The sequence below is a fragment of the Lissotriton vulgaris genome, chromosome 6 (assembly GCF_964263255.1).
Source record: "Lissotriton vulgaris chromosome 6, aLisVul1.2, whole genome shotgun sequence".
Lineage (NCBI taxonomy): Eukaryota > Metazoa > Chordata > Amphibia > Caudata > Salamandridae > Lissotriton > Lissotriton vulgaris.
The window spans coordinates 1,693,982,401-1,694,003,459 of NC_141694.1; the positions used below are offsets into that span (position 1 = coordinate 1,693,982,401).

Consider the following 21,059-nt stretch of genomic DNA (forward strand, 5'->3'; position numbering starts at 1 on the left):
GATGATGCGAGGACCAGCGGTGATCACTCTCTCGCAGCTCCTCGATGCGATGGCTTCTGCTATGACACTCGCAGCAACGTGATGTGGACCGCTAGCAAGCGGTGCAGCGATCTCACCCAGAGACGACAGGCTCTGAAACGACACTCGCAGCGATGGTAATCTATCTGCACCGGTATGGTGCATCCTGCAAACGAAGCATGCGACGGCTATGGCAACGGCAACAGGTGCTGCGACGATCTCGGCCTTCGTAGCGGCGGGAATTTCCTCTCACTGTCGGGGATGCGCTCCGCAAGCGAGCGATGCAACAAAACTTGCAGAAAGTCTTTAAAAGCTTTTTTCCAGCTTCCCAACACAGGTACAACTTCCAGAGGCACCACAACTGGGCCATGCACTCCAGGAAGGACAGAACTTTCTCAATAGAGTTTAGGAAAGCTGCGGGTGAAGTCCTTTTGTTCCTGGGACTTCATAACAGGGAGCCAACTCTTCTCGGGCCCTTGGAGATTCCTTCAAGCAAGGGGACACAGCACAAAGCAAAGTCCTTCCCCTCTTCTTGGTAGCAAAGCAACAGCAGGTCAGTCCAGCAGAGCAACAGCAGGACAGTCTTCCTTCTTCAGATTCAGCTTTCTCCTTGGCAGATGTTCCTTCTTGATTCCAGGATGATCTAATTTTCTGTTGTCAGGGGTCCTGTACTTATACCCCTAAAAGTCTTTGTTCCCTTTGTGCAGGAGGGCTCTGAGCCGGGTCTGAACCATTTCTGGGTGTTCCTTGAGCACTTTGTTTTCCTGGCTTCTACTTTCCTTTCAGAGTGAGAGGCAGGGTTGTCAGCCGCCCAGCAGGAGGTGGAGCCAGCATTGTGGAAGACATGCACAGCCCTATTCAGGCCCAGCTGCTATCTCCTCCCACCACTAAAGTAGCAAATGCAGTCATTCAGCCTAGGGCTGACTCAGCCAGCAACCTGGGGAATTCCCAGCCCCTGTCACTCTCAAACCAGGCAGTCAATTCACAAACAGGCCAAGGCACACAGAAAGGTCAGACAAGGAAACAGCAACTTTCTAAAAGTGCTATTCTAAAACACAGGAGTTCAAAATCACCTTTCCTAAAAGATGTGCTATTAAATTCTGAGTTCAGGGATACCAGACTTTTATGTCCTATCTTGCTCCTATGGGAAGATATGCTGGTAGCCACTGTAGGCAGCATCCCCCATGATAGCATATGAAGCAAGATAGCCTTGCAGCAGTGAAAAACGAAAATGTCTGTAATTCACTACCAGAGCATGTCAGCTGCACATGTAGATGCTGTACCTTTCACATACACTGCACCCTGCTCAAGGGGGTACCTTGGGCCTTCCTTAGGGGTGATTAATGTGCACAGAAAGGGAAGGGTTAGGCCTGGTCAGTGGGGACACTGACCAGGAGGACATGGCAGTTCACAGACTGCACACAGGCACTGTGGTGGCAGGCCTGAGACACCATCTTAGGGCTACTCATGTGAGTGGCACAATCAGTGCTGCAGGCCCACTAGTAGCATTTACATTACCATCCCTGGCATACTTAGTGCACTTTACTAGGGACTTCTTGGTAACACAAATATGCCAATCATGTATATCCAATCACAATAACAATTTACACAGAGAGCATATGCACTTTAGCACTGATCAGCAGTGGTAAAGTGCTCAGAGTCCTATTGCCAACAGCCACAGGTCAGGAAAAGTAAGGGAGGAAGAAGCAAAATGTTTGTGGATAACCCTGCAAAAAGGGCCAGTTCCAACATGGATTTTGAGAGATTGTTGCTCACACACACACATCTAAAAAAGAAGCTTGAAAATATTTCTTCAGATGTGGATTTGCTAGTCCACCATCTTCACTTAATAGCTGTAAGATTTCCAGCTTGGCACAAGGGTTTTCAACTGCCAAAATAAAATGACACAGCAATATGATCAATTTCTAAAAAGAATTTCTGGGGAACATTTGTAATCACATTAGAAAAAATAAAGAGAAAAAGGGGCAAAGTCACCATTTTAATTAAAACTATTCGCCCAATGATGGTAAGTGGATATAGCTGCCATTCTGTTAATTTCTGAGCTTTCACTAATGTAGGTGCATAGTTAAGTTGATAAAAATCAGAAAAATCATGAGATATAAAAATACCTATATATCCAATGGGACACAAGACATGCACTTGGGGCTGCATTTCGCTAGGTAACACAGAGATGAAGACGTTAGATTTCAAGATTTCCGATTTTGAATGATTAATTCCATACTCCTCAGTTCGGAAAAGTCTTGAATTTTATCAAAAGTCTTTTTGATATTATGTTCCTTATGATTCGCAAATATTTTAAGTTTTGGAGCACCTAAAACAGGGGGTCCAATTTGCAGATCTTGGCAAAGAGAAAGAGTCAACAGTTTGATAAACAATGTCAGAAGAACCAGAGAGATCGGGCAGCCCTGACAAGTGCCCCAGCTGATTGAGATTCTTCCTGCCAAATTTGAATGTATCATAACCTTGGCTTGGGCTTGGTTCTATAAATTGCCTAAACAATTCACCAATTTTGAAGGGAAATCAAATTTATTCAGGGTAGCAAAGAGAATCACCCACTGCACTAAATCAAATGCTTTTCTGCGTCTATCACAATAATAGACACCCTAATGTTATTTTTAGCAAAGAAACTAATGGCTTGGAGGAGAAAATTGGTAATAGCCGAAATGGTTCTTCCTTTTTTTTTTGATCCACATGGACCACTTCTTGTGACAGAGGTGTTATTCTGTTGGCAATTATTCTGGCCAGTTTATATATATTAAGGGCCTCATTTATGAGGCTGCGGGATCACTTTTACGCCGCTGCTGCGTCACTTTTTGTGACGCACCAGCAGCGTAAAAATTGTGCCTTGTTGCACCATATTTACAAAGTGACGCATCTAGGTAGACGTGTCACTTTGTAAACCCCTGCGCTATATTAAACCTGTGCCAGGTATAATGTATGTAGGGGGCCTTCCAACGCAAGAAAGGGTCATAGAAGTGACGCAGTGAAATCTATAAGATTTCACTGCGCCACTTCTAGGACACAAATGCGTCAATTTCTTACGCCTGCCTCATAGCAGGCGTAAGACTGACGCAGGCCCTTTCACGTGGGGCTTGCCCCATGTGAAAGGACACATTGCTGGAGTTGCGTCACTTTTGTGACACACTCCAGCAATGAGTCACCCGAACCGCTGTGCACAGTGTACTTTTGAAAGTGCATGTGTGTTATATCCTGCTCTTCCTCTCTCTTTGTCCCTCCTTAGTGTTAGTGTCTGCTTGTCTATGTCATGTCTCTGTGATGTCATCCATGATTCTACCTGTTGCTATTCAAGGGATTTATCAGTTACCTGGAGGCTGAGCAGGAAGTTATCTGCTCCTGGTGGGGTTTCTTACCATATTACATTCCTACTTGAATGCTGTAACTGACTATCTGATTCCAAGAATAAATATACTACATGAACATTACAACAAGGACCCATCATCTTTATTTTATTGACTTTAACAATGTGCTTGTTGGCAATAACTTAACAAGTGCATTGGGCTCAGACAAGCCCCAACCTCTGGCGACTTTCTCACAAAGATCTTCATCCACCTCGCACCGTGTACTCCGTGCCTTGCTGTTTTGTGAAGCTGCTCGAGGTCCTCGCGCAACTCCTGTGGGTCCAATTGACGGTCAACTTTGTTTTTCTTGGGCTCCTCTGGTTGCCCCAGGCTTGCCCTGACACCACTGAGTGTGGTGAGTCTCCTTGACATTGCTGGTCAGAACCATACACTTCCTTGACCTTCTGTGTGAGGCCCTGTCATATGCTAATGACACTCAGCTACTGATCACTTTTGGTCCCGACCCTGCTGACATAATGGTCCGGCTTAAAAACTGCCTGACTCATATCAATACCTGGATGGGCATAAACAAACTGCAGTTGAATGGCAGTAAAACTGAGATCATTCTGTTTGGAAGGGCTGAGGAGTATTGGTCTAACAGTTGGTGGCCTCTGGCACTTGGCCCCTGCCCGTCCCCATAACAAGTATTCTGCAACCTAGGAATAACAATCGATAACAAGTTATGGATGAAAAATCATGCTAATATTGTGCTGGGCACTTGTTATGGGCTTTTGAAGAAGCTGCATAACATTTTTAAATGGCTACCTATCGAAGCCAGGAAGCCACTGATCCAAGGCCTAATTGTGAGCCGTATGGATTATGGGAAAGCCTTATTGGCTTCCCTAAACAAAGACCTTCTCTCCAAACTGCAAGTCTTGCTAAACACGACGGCCAGATTTACCTTAAATCTTCCATCTAGATCTCTCTCTGCTCCAAGTCTGCGCTCTCTTCACTGGCTTCCAGTTAGGAAGAGAGGTCATTTTAAAATCCTGTGCCTCACCCATAAATGTGTATATGGTACTGGTCCCGGTTATTTAGTGAAAAAACATAAAAAGTATCAGCCTAGCAGAACTTCAAGATCTAGTGCAAAATCTTTTCTCACGCCCTTTCGTGTCCGAACATCACGTAGTGGAGGTCGATCGTTTTCCTTTCTTGCTCCCTATCTTTGGAACAAGTTACCATCCGACCTCCGTTCTATGGTAGACCACCAGGGTTTTCATAGAGAATTGAAGACCTGGCTGTTTGACCAATAATCTATGTCTTTAGGATCTGGTCTAGGCTGCCGGAGCCTCTGCAAGCGCCATGAGACCTAGCAGTGATTTATGCGCTATACAAGAGTCTCTGACTTGACCTGACTTGACTCGCGTGGGTTGCTGTTGCAAAGGTTTGTGTGCTTCCGCCGGACACCAACCCCTCAGCACTCACCATCCTACGTGGGGCAGCTTGCATCCAGCTCCTGGTCCTCCTCAAAGTCGCCTGGTCCTCATAGCTGCAGAGTCAAGGCCACCGTCAATTATCCTGAAGCACCCGACGTCGGTGGGCATTCGTCTCCCAAGTGACCCAGACTCTGTCCCCTCTGTTTCAAGTACCCATCAGCTAGAATCCATTTTTGGAATTCAACGGACATTCTTCTCCCTTCAGAAGCCCCTATTCTTCGAAGTCTTTCATTGGGTCCGACAGCGGTTTCCAACTCCACTTCACACCTATGCACCCGGCTTACCTGAGTTAGGTAACTTGGGTACTTCAGTATCCACGGGTGCGGTGGCTCTCCAACCTTCTGTCTTCCACAGGATTTCTTCATAGTCCACTGGGAAGGGTCCTTAATCTCTAAAAAGTCAACCCTGATTTTCACAAAGAGTTTTACAGAGCACGCAGTTGTGATCCCACACTGCACCCATCCTCCGTTGGGTCCCTATCTACTCACCTTGGGAGGTTCATTGGGGGTCCCAGCGATTCTACGTCCTCTCGACATTGTCCTGACCCAAGTCGTGGTTCTTATACCACTTTCTTAGTATATGGTTTGGCCCCCCCCCCCTGGGGCCCACTGTGTATTAGTGCTATTTACTGTCATTTCTTTGCTGAAGTATTGTGTGCTTTGTGTCTATCTCCGTGTAGGAGATACTTACTGTACTTATACTAGATAGTGTTATATAATAAATACATATTTTTTATAACTATTGTATGGTTCTCTTTTCATTTAATCTAATCTATAAGATTACATTCTGGTAAAACAAGCAGCTTTACACTCCTTCAAAGACTTAGCCTGAAGGCTGCTCTCCACAGCTACCACTTGGATAGCTATCTAAGGTTGTCTGAGACTTCCTAAATCACCATAAGGGTTGTCTGGACTGGTGCAGGGTGCTCACTTTAATTAGTGGACAGTATATACCCGGTCAGCCTCTCACAATATAACCAGGAAGGGAGCCAACTGTAGGCCAAAGATTTTATAATGACAAATAACACACCCAGGCAAAAAAACAAAGTTCAACAATACAATGAGGACCAGCAGACTGAAAATAACACTGAACTAAAAGGAATTTTTGTATAAAAACAAAATGTTTTAATAATTTTCATATGCACATTAATAAAAAATATATAAAAAACAATTGTATTGGTTACCAAAATATACAAAATATACAATTGTTTTTTATATATTTTTTATACAAAAATTCCTTTTAGTTCAGTGTTATTTTCAGTGTGCTGGTCCTCATTGTATTGTTGAACTTTGTTTTTTTGCCTGGGTGTGTTATTTGTCATTATATGTTTTGCCCTGACCCAGGAAATTGATCCGTCTTTCATGGGGTCCTTGGTGTTTACAATTACCAAAGATTTTATACATCTCTGCTGGTAAACCATTGTCACCAGACGCTTTTCCATTTGGGGAGCTCTTAATTGCTTCTTGTATTTCTTTGAGTATGATGAGAACAACTGCACTCAACCACTGCTCTTGACTAAGAGTCGGTATGTCAGTGCCATCAAGGAACTTGTTTATTTCCTCTTGCATAATCGCAGATGGGGACATGTAAATATGTGTATAGTGGGTTAAAAAAAACTTTTTTCTGCCTCCTCTTGTTGAGATACCTTCTAGCCACTGGCTTCATCATAGATAGATTTAATAATAGAGTTGATCTGTCTCTTTTTTGACTGACCACGCAAGAAACTGTCCGGACTATTCACCCTCTTCATAAAGTTGCTGAAATCTAGAAATCTGATTTAGAATTGTTTGTGCAAAGTAGTGTTCTTTCAGAGCCTGTCTAGCTTCACTTAAACTTACACCTGAGTCCTGCACATCCTCCTCAGATGAACCCAAGTGGCTTGATCAAGATCTACCTGCAGCACATGCTCCTTTTCCCTTTTTAGTTTAAGAACTTGAGCTTTGAAGGTAATTGCCTCACCCCATATAAAGGCCTGACCAGACAGCAAAAGAGGAAGCTGACCCAATGTCCCTTTAAAAACATTGTACAACGTTTGAATTCATGGCTATAACCCAACCTTTATTGTTTAACAGAGATTCCTCCTAGTCCATCGTAATAAGATCCAAACAAATATCAATCCTGAGGTCGTATTATATCTTTTGGAGAAACAGGTAAACCCCTGGGATTGGGGGTTGTCCAGACACCAAGGATCAACTAGAGCTAGGTCCTTGGCCATTTTGTCTAGAGAACTCAATGGCCTGCGTTTATTCTCGACTTCATTGATAAGGGTTGAGTTCAATCTAACATCCTGCAGAACATAAAAATCTCCCCCTATCACTAACATGCCAGAGCATACCCGCAATGCTTAATACAACTCATTTGGTGCTACTATATCATCTTCAATGGGGACATAGAAGCAGGCTAAACAGAAATGCTGCGTTCCTAATACCACCTTAAGAATAATCCATCTAGCTTTGGACTCTCCAAAAACCTCTACAATTTCTCCATTAAATGTCCGTGATATGAAAAGTGCTATTTCTTTAAAAACATTACCTGCTGACGCATAAAATACTTGAGAGATACATTTCGGCATTTAAAAAAAAAAATCTTTTTATTGTTATAAAAAACGAAAAACAATAAGAGCGTATCAAGTGCAATGCGGTCCAAAACATACAAGGAATCAAACAATTGAAAGGTCGCAATATTGGCAGCCGTTGAAGCAGGACACTGAGACTCTAACACACATTTGACGAATCAGAATTATAAAACTAGCTGAGTTAGCCTATATCAATGCACCCTGCCCACAGGCCCCTCCACCCACAAAATCAGGATATCAACGATCATTGCGCCCCTCGATACTAAAATCGTAAACAGGATAAAGTACAGACACTTGTATGCAAAAATAAACAAATCAGAATAATAGCGCTCATATTGGCACCTTAATACTGAAAACAGAGTCAGGATATCCAGTAAGTAAAGAAAGAAAATAAAAATGAAAAGTAACGCAACGCGGGCAACACCCCACCCTGCACCCTGCACCCCTGCATGTAGCTTACGCCTGACCCCAACTAGCAGTGTGTCGCCCCATCTAATCTACAAATACTAAAAGAAGTAAGTGGAGGAGGGCGATTCGTACAGGCTCCCGGCCTCTCCCCCCGCTAGTTCTAAGCCTCCCCTATTACGGATATATTATCATTTCACTTTCAAGCGAAAATCGGGGGATACATTACTCGCCTACACTGCCTCCCGGCACCAACATCATAGAGTGAATCCCACACTGCCACCATTTGAATAAAAGTCTTGAAACGATAGGCCGTTCTCAGCCTTGACCCTCTCGATCAGGTACACAAATGTTCTTCAACCGAACAGCTGCCATCTTGAAAAATTCGAAAGAACAGTAGCAAGCCGGAAATAGCTGGGCTTTCTCAGTCTCATTGTCACTGTGTCCCATCTGTGTCGATAAGAACCACGGATGTTGTTTAAAGTCCAGGTGCACTGAGTCCAGAAAGGGAGAAAGGGCCACCCTGTCGAGCCACTCCTGAGTCATCACGTGAGTCATCAGATACATTGCCTGGTGCGATTTATCCTCAGTCGATAATAATATTGTGAGCACTGACAGGACCGGGACCTCCAATACACAGGCATTAGCTAATTTGCAATCCAGGGTCTCTCGCATCACTCGTTTTATGGGGTTGCTGGCCGCCATCAGTCCGGGTGGTGTGGATGTTGTTACTTCCGCAGTGTCTTTGAATTGAACAAAAGCTATACCTCTATTTCCCAGTCCAAAAGCCACGGCATCCAATTTGTGCTCCAAGGCTTGGGCTTTCCAATTCAGGGAGAGATGAAGACCCTCGATCGCCACCATTATAGCCCCAAGCGTAGGTTCAACCCTGGTCAGCACTAGTTGGTCCCCCTCGATAGGGAAATTCTGGTCCTTAGATAGGATATGTCGTCCCAGGTCATCCGTTCGAATTTTCTCAGACCTCTCGGAGGATTGGGTCCGATTCACACGAAGGCCGATATTGAGCGTCATTTCGCGCGTTTCGTTCACGGTCTATCCTTGGGCCCTTCGGGATAGACCCAGTAGAATCAGAAGCAAAGATACACGTTCCAACCCCTCTGTATGCAAGGATATTGTGGAGCTGTCTTCAGGATATGTCCGAAACCATCGGGTCGCAGTTTAGACAGTACCAAGCCGTTTATATTCCGGGCTCCGACAACTAATTATTCAGCTCGCATCCGCAGTATCATCAAGGTGACCCACTTCGGCGCTAATCCATACGGATATTTGATGTTGAAATCGGACAAAATTTACTTCCATTCCGGTGGACCGGCTCCTCCCGAACTCTTAAGGCCGATGTTGTTCAACTAGAAGCCGGCTGCATTCTTATTCGAGGCCCCGGCTTCAATGCTGATGTAGGCCGTAAACATCAAGACGACGTTTCTCCGTTCTCGAAGCAGGTTGAACTTTCGGGGTCACTCGTTGTAGCGTGATTTCGTTTCATCTACCTGGGAGAGGTGCATAGGCACAGGATAACTGGCAGGATCTTGTAGCAGGATGAGAAGGTCTACGGAGCCGGGAGCCTAAGCGGCCATCTTGGTCGCCAGCTTGGCTCCGCCTACATTTCAGCATTTTTGGTGGTTGAGATTGGGCTTTAAGATGTGTCTCTTGTAAAATAATTATCTGAACTTGGGCTGCTACAAGCTATTCTATATGCTCTACCTATTCTTTTATATTTAATCAACCCACCAGCCCCTATCTCTCCCTCCTTCCATCCCAACCCTTCTGTCCCCGAGGTCCCAACTATCCTACACCTCTCCCTAGACCTACCCACCCTCCAAGTCCCTCCCTCCTCCTCAGACCACCCCAGATCCTACCTGAGTGCTTTGGCACAGCATTCTTGAACCCTCCACTGGAAAGGGCGCACACCAGATGGTTGCTGTCTGATCACCCTTTATTGATATCGCTAAGAAAACTTTATGCATTGTCATGCACTGTTGTATAAATTCATGCAATTATTGTAAATATAATGATGCCCTGAAAGGCATGAACCTCCCCACCCTGTTCAAACCAGGACAATTAAAATTGCGTCTTAATGCTTAAGTATCTTAGGGGCCGCCAGTGGTGGCTAGTACACTTTTAAAGTAGTGGGGCGTACTGAATTTAGTTACACAGCTGAGGGAAGGGAATTCACCACAATGCTCGTGCGTGCACCGGGGCCTGATGGAGGGGGTATGAGTAACTGCTTCAGATAATCCATAGTTTCCTAATCAGAGCAGAACCATCTCTGGAACACGAGAATCATTCGCGTGTTCCAGAAATGGTTCTGCTCTGATTAGGAAACTATGGATTATCTGAAGAAGTTACTCATGCCCCCTCCGTCAGGCCCTGGCCCCATGGCCGGCTCCCATTACCTGAAATTAGCACTGCACTGACCTGAGCGGGGACTAGCATGTGCCTGCGACTGTCACGGTCAGCATGACAGGAGGGGGTCGCGGGGGGGGAGTGGTTTAAAAATAAATTAAAACAAAGAATAACTTACCTTGCCTCCGGGCCGGACTCCTGTGTTGTGCCTCCCGCTCTCTGAAAACAGCAAACAGTAACAGGTAGCCTTCCTCCTTCTCCTAAGCCAATCACAACGCTGCAATGGCAGCGTTGTGATTGGATAGGCCAGCGTCCCTACAGGCGTCTTAGGGGAGGCCGTTTTTTTCATGCAGGTTGCGCTGCAGCCTACATGAAGAAAGTGGAGAGTGTATGACTGGTTTGGCCGGCCCTGGGGCCGGCCAAAGAGTCAGCACCCATAACATTGGGCTAGCCACTCCTCCCTGAATCGCCCACCTGCCCGCCCACAACCTGGCATTCAGGCATACCCTTCTGCTTTCTCGCAGTGCGAGAAGCAGAAACGTAAAATGGTATTTTACGTTTCTGCTTCTCGCACTGCGAGAAAGCAGTGGGGCAACGCCCCAACGCCCATGTGGTGGAACCGCCACTGGTGGCCGCTGTTTATTGGCCCAGTTGCTACCAAATTTTGTTTAATATATTGCAAAATAAAATCTGTCCAAGTCGACAGAGTGAAAAGTAAGTACACGCCCCTGCTAGAAAAACCTTACATTTTGATTGCTGCACAGTACCAGCAGGGGCTCCATGGCGCTTGAAATCTTCAAAAAGAGCAATAAACTATTTACTGCGATGTGCCACTACCATAGATATCCGAAAATATACGAAACAGAAAATATTCACATGTAGTAAATGATTTCTGCCTTATTGCACCGGATGAATTTTGTTCTTTGATTTTAAATCCCCAAAATATGCTAAAACCATTCTAGGATATTTGGCATTAGCAGGACGAATAGCAGGGATCCGATGGGCACGTGTGATAGTTAAGTTTAACCCTTCTGTTTCTTTATGTGTCGAACATGCTTAAATATCAGATCTGAAACTAGCGTAGGGACAGGTTGGCCCGCTTTGCCATCTTCCAGAATTCCAACAAATCTTAGCTTTGCCCACCTGGATCTGTTCCCAGGATCGTCCAGCTTGAGCTGCAGCTCCTCTAAATCCATTTGGACTTGCATATTAACTTCTGCTTGATCCTTGTTTGAATCCTCCAAAGTGGCAACCCTCTGCTCCACCTGTGTCATATGGGAGGTAAGTTTCAGAAGACTATCATTAATTTGGCTCAACTGTTCACTAGTTTTTCCGCAAGTGTCTTCCTGGGACATTTTCATCTCACATAATTCAGTCAGAATTAGATTCAACGTTTTTTCCAGAGATGCTGTCTGTGGCAGCGACTGTAACGATGATGTCTCATCTTGGGAGCTTGTAGAGTGATTTGGAATTGCGTCCACTTGCTTAGGGCTTTCGTTAGATGAGGGTGTGAGCTCTGCAATGACATGCTTATCTTTGTCCTGCATTCCTCCTTGGGATAAATTGCTTTGCTCTTTCAGGATTGCTTTAGGCCCAGCCGGGAAGAACAAGGGGTATGAAGTTTTGACCACACACAGCATTCACAATAGTCCCTGCATTCGCCACTTTATCCTGCTTAATATTAAGCACGTCTGCCATATCGATGAGCAGACTTGTTGGTTGTAGATCTTTAGCTGCCTGGCAGGCTTTCCTGCCATCGGGACTTGTGGAGACGCATGGCTCAATGGTTAGAGCGGCAGACCCCGATGCAGAGGTCTGGCCCGGGACCAGCATTCAATTCCCGCCTCAGCGGCTATTGGACTCAATCTACCCGGACCTGATAATTCTTGCCTCAGTGCCTAGTCTAATCATGGGTCCCACTCTGTGACTCTGGGCAAAAGCTTGCTTAATCTCCACAACCGCCCCAGCAGCGCTTGGATGCCTGGCTTCACCTTGGTGGTGCCCAGGAGAGGACATCTCACAGGAAAGCCAGGAAGGGTTCCACAGCGGTATGAATACAGCGCTACGAGACCTCTGGGTAGAAGGCGCTATATAAATACAAACACAAACAAACAAACTTGTGATTGATTCACTGGAAGAGTTCAGAAGCAGGGAAGCGGAATTGGTACCTCTGAGAAGGAAAATTGATGCATCGCTGTAGGAGGGGGATCGTCCCCTCCTGTAACGGGAGCAAGTGAACCCCAAATATTGCAGGCGATAGATCTCTTTTTGCCTCCGCAGGTTTTTATTGATGTGCCCAGCGTATCCGCAAATTACATTTAATTGAAGCTTTATGGTGTAGGGATTTCGCTGGCAAAGCCTGCAAGCTGCATATGTGCTACACAGACCACTTCCACAATATCTACAAGTTACTGCTCCACCCGAGAAGACACCTAGAGTGCCTCCACAGGGAGCCCTTTCTTGACTGTTGAATCCTGGAAGTGCCCAAGCGCCCGAGTGTGCTAGCCTACTCCAATGCTCCTGCTTAGTTTTTACAGATGAGCCCCTCCGCAAGCACTACAAAGCAAGCCATGATCCTCTAGCCCAAGGATCTCTTCCACCAAGTGGCCCATCTGAGAGGGGGAAAGAAAAAGGAAGCACTGACCGGATTGAAGTCTTGGGTTTGGAGTCTGGAGACTTGAATACCGGTTATGCAGTTCAATGCATAGGTCAACTGCAGAAATGAAAAAAGCCTTCTTGACTAGCTCAGTTCAGGCATCGGGCAGCAGATCTCAGCATCCTTGACATCCAGATGCCATACAGCTCTCCCCAACCGCCTTCGCAAGCTTCCTGAGCTTCCCACACCAGGGAGCGGTTAAAAGCCAGCCAGGGCACGGATCACGATCTTCCTGCAGAACGACCATCCAGTGGTGCCCTCACCTGGAAGAGAATTCAGCCCCAGAGCATGACAGGAGCTCTCACACAGCATCAAGCCATTTACACACTACCCTTGGAATTCACTTTGTAGTCTTTGATTCAAGTGAGAGCAGGCCAGTCCTTCAGGATGCACACATTTACAGACAGCAGGTCCACTCTTCTTTTGTTCTGCCATAGGTCTAGAAAGGCTTCTGAGGGGACTGGTGAGGCGGTGATACTCTTTCATGGGGTAGGGGTGACTGCTGGATATTCACTGACCAATGGGCAAAAAGGTTGTAAGGGCAAACCTTCCCATTTTTGGGCACCTCCTCTTTGACTCACTGCTAACTAGCACACAGTGCATCATTCTCAATAAAATTCTTGTAGTAGACTCAGGTGTGTGTCTGAGTAATTAGCAGTCCCCTTCCCCTGACCTACTGCAAACTGGTTCCAAGGTAGCTGCCTTCTTCACTGAGATTGAGCCAGGGATCAAAAGTCACCTCTTCTCCAGGCCTAAACCATAACAGTGCAGGTCTCCCCAGTCCCTTTTAAGTTAGTGAAGTTCCTGGACATTCCTAAACTACCCTGTTTGGGTTGAACTGGGTCGCAGTCTTCCCCTAAGCCATCCTGTCAGAATGTATGACTTTACAATGCAGTGAATTACCATACATGCTGTTCCATGCAGATACTTTACCACGTATGGTAAGTATTTGTAGTAAGCATATATAAACTTAATTTTACATTTTCTTTGAAGGGGACTCCCAACCCCTGCATGTTTTTAACTCACTCCTAGCCTCGTTTTTCACACCTCATCAAAGCAGCAATGAGATGCCAGCTCCAGGCATACCAGTGCTAACTACAGTGTAGGACATCAGGAACAGGAAGTATAACTTTGTAAAAGTTGATTTTACTGTATATTTATCAAACACCCACATTTACCTCTGAATTGGATTTTTAATAAATATATAAAACAGTGGTTAAACCATCCCTATGGATCACTTGAAAATTAATATACGGTTTAAGCACATTAGCATTTTGTAGCTTTTCCTACATAGACCTAGCTACAACCCTAAGAATGAAAACAGCTATTGGGGCTAGTTACTGTACAAACATGTAAACATTAATTTCTTACATGTCCCACTTTTCAAAAACAGGCATTGTATCTGTAGGCTACAAGGCTTACTTACGAGTAAACTTACTGAATATTTAAATCAAGGTTTCACCTCTGTTAAAAGGTTTATTTTTAGACGTCTGTCTACAGGTTTAAATGCTATAGGAGTCAAACTAAACGTGTAGGCCATGGTTTCTAGCCAGCCTAATGAATGACACAACAAGTACAGCAATCAACAGGTGACATTATCTTTCAATGCCACTGATGCACTTTCTTATATATATTATATGATCTTACCAGAAAGTTAAATATGCCATTTGGGGTGTAGCCAATGTTATCATTTTTAGGGATCAGAGCACGTAGACTGGGGATTAAACATCAATACCCCAGTGTACAGAGTTAAAAAAAACAGCAGCATCAGTTTACAAAAAATGGAGAAGGTGACCATACAAAAAGAGATACCTTATCACACTTTGATTTCACTACTTAATTTCAGAGGACAGTCAAAGACTGAAAGGTTTGAAAGTAACAGGTAGCCATACAGTGGGTCCAATTAACCCCTTGACTGCTGGGCATGCCCTCCCAGTACTGAGGCCCTTTTTGGCAATTAGGGGTAGTTTGTGCTTAGGGCTCCATAACGTTTATTCCACATAAGGTATTTTCAGTAAAATTGCTTCCTTTTTTCCAATATGTTGGGAATTTGAAAGGTATTCTTGGTTTGTGTATTCCCTGGAAGGGACCTGGAAAATAGGGAAAATATAGCCTATATTTTAAGCTTGTGGGTAGAATAGGAAAAAAGTGCTCCAGATAAAAGTGTTTCTTTTTTTCCCCAAAAATGTGTGTTTGCTGCACTAAAGTCTAGCTGTGCAAGTGAGGGGCAAAAAGGATGCCCTATTACCCCCTTTTCTGAATCGTTTTTGTCCACCATAAGCGTGGAAGGGTATACTCAGATGTGAGTCCCTTGCTCATTGCACCATCAGGATTCAAGCAAGCCGGGCCGAAGACGGCTGAAATGCCAGAAACTGGTCCCCGGAAGCTTGTTTCCTTCCCAGTATAAGAATTGGCTTGGTAGTTTGGTCTGCCCTGTTCCCATGATGCACTGGGCCAGGGTCAGACTAATTTGCATGTAGCCAGGTTCTGAGCTGGGATGGTGCAGTGAGCTAAAAAACGGTGATGGATCAAGCCCTGATCTTTGGACTGGGTAAGAGTGGTCTGCTTAATTCAAACACTCTGTTCATCACCACCCCCTTTTCTGAATCGTTTTTGTCCACCATAAGCGTGGAAGGGTATACTCAGATGTGAGTCCCTTGCTCATTGCACCATCAGGATTCAAGCAAGCCGGGCCGAAGACGGCTGAAATGCCAGAAACCGGTCCCCGGAAGCTTGTTTCCTTCCCAGTATAAGAATTGGCTTGGTAGTTTGGTCTGCCCTGTTCCCATGATGCACTGGGCCAGGGTCAGACTAATTTGCATGTAGCCAGGTTCTGAGCTGGGATGGTGCAGTGAGCTAAAAAACGGTGATGGATCAAGCCCTGATCTTTAGACTGGGTAAGAGTGGTCTGCTTAATTCAGACACTCTGTTCATCACCACCCCCTTTTCTGAATCCTATTACTCACTGTTGACATCAACCTGGTTCCATTTGGGCAAGGTTCTATTTACCAGTTTGCACACATTCCTTGATTAAGGGAATAAAGTTTGGACAAGCAAATGGAAGAAAGATGTGCTCCCCACCCTCACAATTGCTGTGCTAAAGTCACCATCGTCCCAGCTTTCAGGAGCAAGTAGAGCCGAATAAAGAAGTAGCCTGTTTCTTCTATTTTTTGTGCTCTCAACCTATGTTCAGTTTGTGGTGGAAACCAGTGTGAAACCTATGGGTGATCTAGGAAAGTTATAGATTTCTGAAATGTAGACAAAATTCCAAATTCAGCAAGGGAGGATATGTGTAGATTCCTCAAGGTTTTCCTAAAGAAACTAAGGGACTCATGTATCATTATTTCAAATTGCGATTACCTAATTGCGATTATCTGCGAAACGTAATTAGGTAATTGCTATTTAAATGTATGAAACTCTATGAGTTTCTTTTAGCGTTTCCTAATGAGTCGCAGATCGACCTACCTCAGTAATATTAATGAGGCAGGTCACAATTTGCGACCCATTAGAAATCGCTAAAATCACAGGGATGGTGGCTTTTAAATAAAGCAATTTCTTTTTAATGCAGCCCGTTTTCCTTAAAGGATAACGGGTTGCATTCAAAAAAGAAAAATGAAAAGTTCTTTACGAACATTCACACACTGCGATTCAGTAGTAGGAAGGGAAGCTCTAAACACAACCATTCATAATACCAAATCAGTATGTATTCGCAATTCCAAACTGCGATTACCAAATTGCAAATTCGAATTCATACATACCAAAAAGCATTTTAACGGCTGGGCCATTTGCGACAGGTAAAATGCATAACAGTTGTGTCACTAACTGTTGAAACAAAGAAATTTTGAAAGTGAGTTGGAGAAAACAGCCTTTGTGACGTTTTCACCTGTAACATTTTGTCACAATACCCGATTTACAAAAGAAATGTACCATTAGATTTGCTACATCCTTCTAGTTGCGCAGATATATGGGGTTTGTAGGTTTTCCAGGAACCCAAGGTACCCACAGTCAACAACTGAGATGTACCGTTGAATAGTTTTCCATTGTGTACCGAGTATAGACCAATTCATATGGTGAAATATGTGGAGTGAAAAATGGGTATCAAGAAAACCTATGTATTTCTGATATAGGCACAAGTTATGGAGTTGACGTGTGGTTGCTATTTGTACATCTCTGAATTGGTGAGTATCCGTACTTGGATATGATTTAGAGGGTATTTTCCTAAATGTCTTCTATCTGACAAATGCGGCAAAAACTAATTGGTAATAACAAATGTGCTACTATTCTATGCTGCCACATGTCTTCTGATAAAAATGGTACCTTACTTGAGTAGCTAGGCCTAGTTCCCGTGACACGAAAGATCCCAAAATGCAACATGGGGAAATCAAATTTTACACTCAAAACAGAACCTTTTTTTTGCAAAGTAGGCGGCTGTGGATTTTGGGCCCTAGCTCAGCTGGTACCTGAGGAAACCTTGCAAACCTACACATTTTTGAAAACTAAACACCTGAGGGAATCCTGGTTGGGGTGACTTGCATGGCTCTCACCAGATTTTTGTACCCAGAATCCGTTGCAAACTTCCAGCTTTGACTAAAAACAACAGAGTTTCTTCACATTTCTGTGATGGAAAGTTCTGGAATCTGCAGGAAGCCACAAACTTCCTTCCATCCACCATTCCCCCAAGTCTCCCGATATAATTTGTGCCTCAATCGTGTGGCTATGTCTAGTCCCCGCAACAGAAAACACCCCAAAATGCAACTTGGATATATCCCATTTTTCCAATCAAAACTGATCCTTTTTTGCAAAGTTGGTAGCTGTGAATTTTAAGCCCTAGGTCAGCCGGCACCAAAGGAAACCTAGAACACTTGCACATTTCTTAAAACTAGACACCTGGGGAAATCCATGGTGGGGAGGTCTACATGGCTTTTACCAAGTTTTATTTTTACCAAAATTCCTTGCAAACCTCTAACCTTGAAAACAACAACAAAAAAATGTTCCTCACATTTCTGTGATGGAAAGTTCAGGAATCTCCTGGAAGCCACAAATTTTCTTTAACCCAGCATTTCCCTAAGTCACCTGATAGAAATCGTACCTCACTTGTGTGGGTGAGTCTAGTGCCAACAACAGGAAATGGCCCAAAACACAACCTGGATGCATCACATTTTTCCACTCAAAACGGAACGTTGGTTGTAAAGGTTCTAGCTGCGGATTTTGGGCCCTAGCTCAGCCAGCACCTAGGGAAACCTAGCACATGTGCACATTTTTTTAAACTAGATACCTGGCGGAATCAAGGGTGAGGGGACTTGAATGGCTTTCACCAGTTTTTTTCTTACCCTGAATCCCTTCAAAACGTCAAACCACAACAAAAAACATATTATCCTCACCTTTCTCTGATGGAAAGTTCTGGAATCTGTGAGGAGTCATGATCTTTCTTTCGCTTAGCATCTCCTCAAGACTCACCAAAAAAATGGTAGCTCGCCTGTGTGGGTAGGCCTAGCGACAGGAAGCAGGCCAAAAACACAACATGGCTCCATCCCATTTCTCCACTAAAAACTGACTCTTTTTTTGTAAAGACGTTAGCTGTGGATTTTGGGCCCTAGCTAAGCCGGCACAAGGGGAAACCTAGGAAAATTGCACCTTTTTGAAAATTAAACAACTAGGGGAGTCCAGTGGTGCATGACTGGTGTCGCTAGATCATTTCCCTCCGAAGCCCTTGCAAATGTCAAACTTTGGTAAACAGCAAACATTTTCTTCACATTTCGGTAACAGAAAGTTCTGGAATCTGCGGGGAGCCACAAATTTCCTACTAGCCTGAGTTTCCACATGACTTTCGATAAGAACAGTACCCCACTTGTGTGGATGGCCCACAAGAATATTCACAAAAGGCCCTACAGCGCTGTATTAATGGATAAGCAATCGGGGTAGCTGTGGTATTGGGGGTCGTGTTGTGGCACCACCCATGAAAACCTACAAACCACATACATTTTTTAAAACTAGACAACTGGGGATTCCCAGGGTGGTATGTCTTGCATGGATCCGATGAGAGTTTCTTACCCACGGTGCCCTGCAAATCTCAAACTTTACATGAAATCGTATATTTTCCTTAAATCTTTTGTAATGGAAACTTCCAGAATCTGCTGAAACCTACACAATTCATACCATCCAGCGCTGCCCCACTTGTGCAGATAAAAACTCTGCATCACTTGTTTGGCTGGGCCTAGTGCCTGCGACAGGAATGGATCAGATCAAGGTCAATGGAAGACCTTGTGAGGCGACTCCCATTGATGTTGGTTTGGTCTATTCATGTCGCAGGCACTTGGCACAACCAAAAAAGTGGTACAGTATTTTTAAAGGCCAGTATAATCACCCCATCAGCCCCTGGAGGGGGCAGAAAGACCTTCTGATCTGGTTTGGAGGAATGGCCATGCATATGGTGGGCAGACCCTACCCCTATAATTCTTTTTGAAAAAAATCCCTGATGTCTGATGGGCGTTCTGCCCCCCTCCTATTTCCTTGGGTGCAGATTGGATTAATCACCCTCATCCACCCTCCAGGGGGTAGAAAGACTGTCTTATCTGTTCTGGTGTTGGGGCATTGCCATGCCTATGATGGGCAGCCCCACCCCTATGTTGGTTTAAGAAAAGCTTTCCCTGATGCCTAGTGGGATTACTGCCCCCCCGGAGAGCATGCTTGGGGTACTAACCGCCATCCACCCCCCATGGGGCAGAAAGACTGATATCTCTTTTAGCTGGGGAGGGGGCATGGCCATGCCAATGGAGAGCAACCACACTCTTATTTTTTTTAAAAACGCTTTTCCTGGTGTTTACTGGACTTTTAATCAGGGTAATTACCACAGCTATCCCTCAGGGGGCAGAAATAATGATACCCCATTGTGTTGGTGTGTTATGTTATGTTAACATTATTTATACAGCGCGCAGCTGCCCAGCTAAGGGGCGTCCTGGCGCTTGCCATGGCAGGCAGCCATCATGCCTATATTTCATTTAAAAAAAGCTTTTGCTGGCATCTAGTGGGCTTTCTGCCCCCAGGGGGAAGATTGGGGGTAATTACCGTATCCGCCCCCAGGGGAGCAGAAAGACTGATGCCCCATCTAATTGGGGTGGGGGCATGGTCACCCCTTATATTTAAGAACAAAATGCTATCCCTGGAATCTAGTGGGCTTTCTAGCTGTGGAGAGCATAAGCCTTTACCTAAGGGGCCACCCCAACCATCACTGGTGGTTAAAGGGTGGATCCTTTGGGATCGCTCTCCTAGGGCCATCTCCTAAATAAAGCATTGTACCACGCCAATACCATTGCCCACTACGAGGGGGGTATTTTAGTTTTAAATTTTTCTGCAGATTAGTGCATCTTTCATGAATTTGTGGCAACATTTTTAAAACAAATGGTTTTGGGCCCAGATGGGGTTCCCCTAGGCCCCCACCAGGCCTAAGGGGTCAAGGTATCGCTATCTATCAATCTATCAATGTCTTTTTTTTTTTAAATCTTTTTTTGTAGGACTCTGGAATGAGTCTTAAGTCCTAAGATGGCTGCCGCCACATCATTGTTAATAAGGTGGCAGCCAATCACACCTCAGTATGAGATCTGTCGGGTCCATGGATCCTTCACTGCATGATACATTCAAAGTTGTTTTGCATAAATTGCTTAAAAACTACAGAAGAGATTTACATCAGATCACAAAAGCACACTTTCTAGACCAGGATCTAGCTTTCTGCCAAATTTGATGAAAATATATTCAGGCGTTTGGGCTGTAGCTGTAACGAGTCCCCTGTCCTAAAAAAAGGTTTGTCCTGGGGGATTGGGGCCCCAGGGCCACTTTTTGCCTTGCCTTGCCTTGCCTTGCCTTGCCTTGCGGGAAAGGGGATTCATGCCTCCTCACCCAAAAAGAAATGTTGCTGACCCTTGGGTCCTAGCCCACCCTGGGAGCACTTTTTCAAAAAAGGTGGGCACAGATCATCGGATCCTCCAGGAATTTGTGTTAAAAAGTACGGGGCATATTACCAAGGCAGGCGAAATAAAATTATCTCCACTTTTGTGGCCGTTTTCAGCCGCAAAGCGGCGATAATTTCATCGCCCAATTAGCAAGCTGTCACTAACATCAGTTAGCGACAGCTTTGAGGCGATAGCGAGCAGTTTGGGGCCCGCTTTGCATGTCAGCGATATTTATCGCTAATGACATGCGAATTGGGCGTACCCAACCTGTTAGCGACT

The 21,059-nt window shown here is 44.8% G+C and overlaps 1 protein-coding gene across 1 annotated transcript in view; it reads right to left on the bottom strand.

Annotated features, from left to right (window-relative positions):
- USH2A (usherin) overlaps window positions 1-21,059 on the bottom strand; it is a 2,319,650-nt gene that overhangs the window by 958,697 nt on the left and 1,339,894 nt on the right. The window contains exons 35-37 of the mRNA XM_086925936.1: window positions 14,482-14,548; window positions 11,231-11,443; window positions 3,913-4,054 (exon numbers count right to left, since the gene is read on the bottom strand). Of these exons, the coding sequence (XP_086782062.1) occupies window positions 3,913-4,054; window positions 11,231-11,443; window positions 14,482-14,548 (422 nt within the window). The remainder of the gene's footprint in view (window positions 1-3,912; window positions 4,055-11,230; window positions 11,444-14,481; window positions 14,549-21,059) is intronic.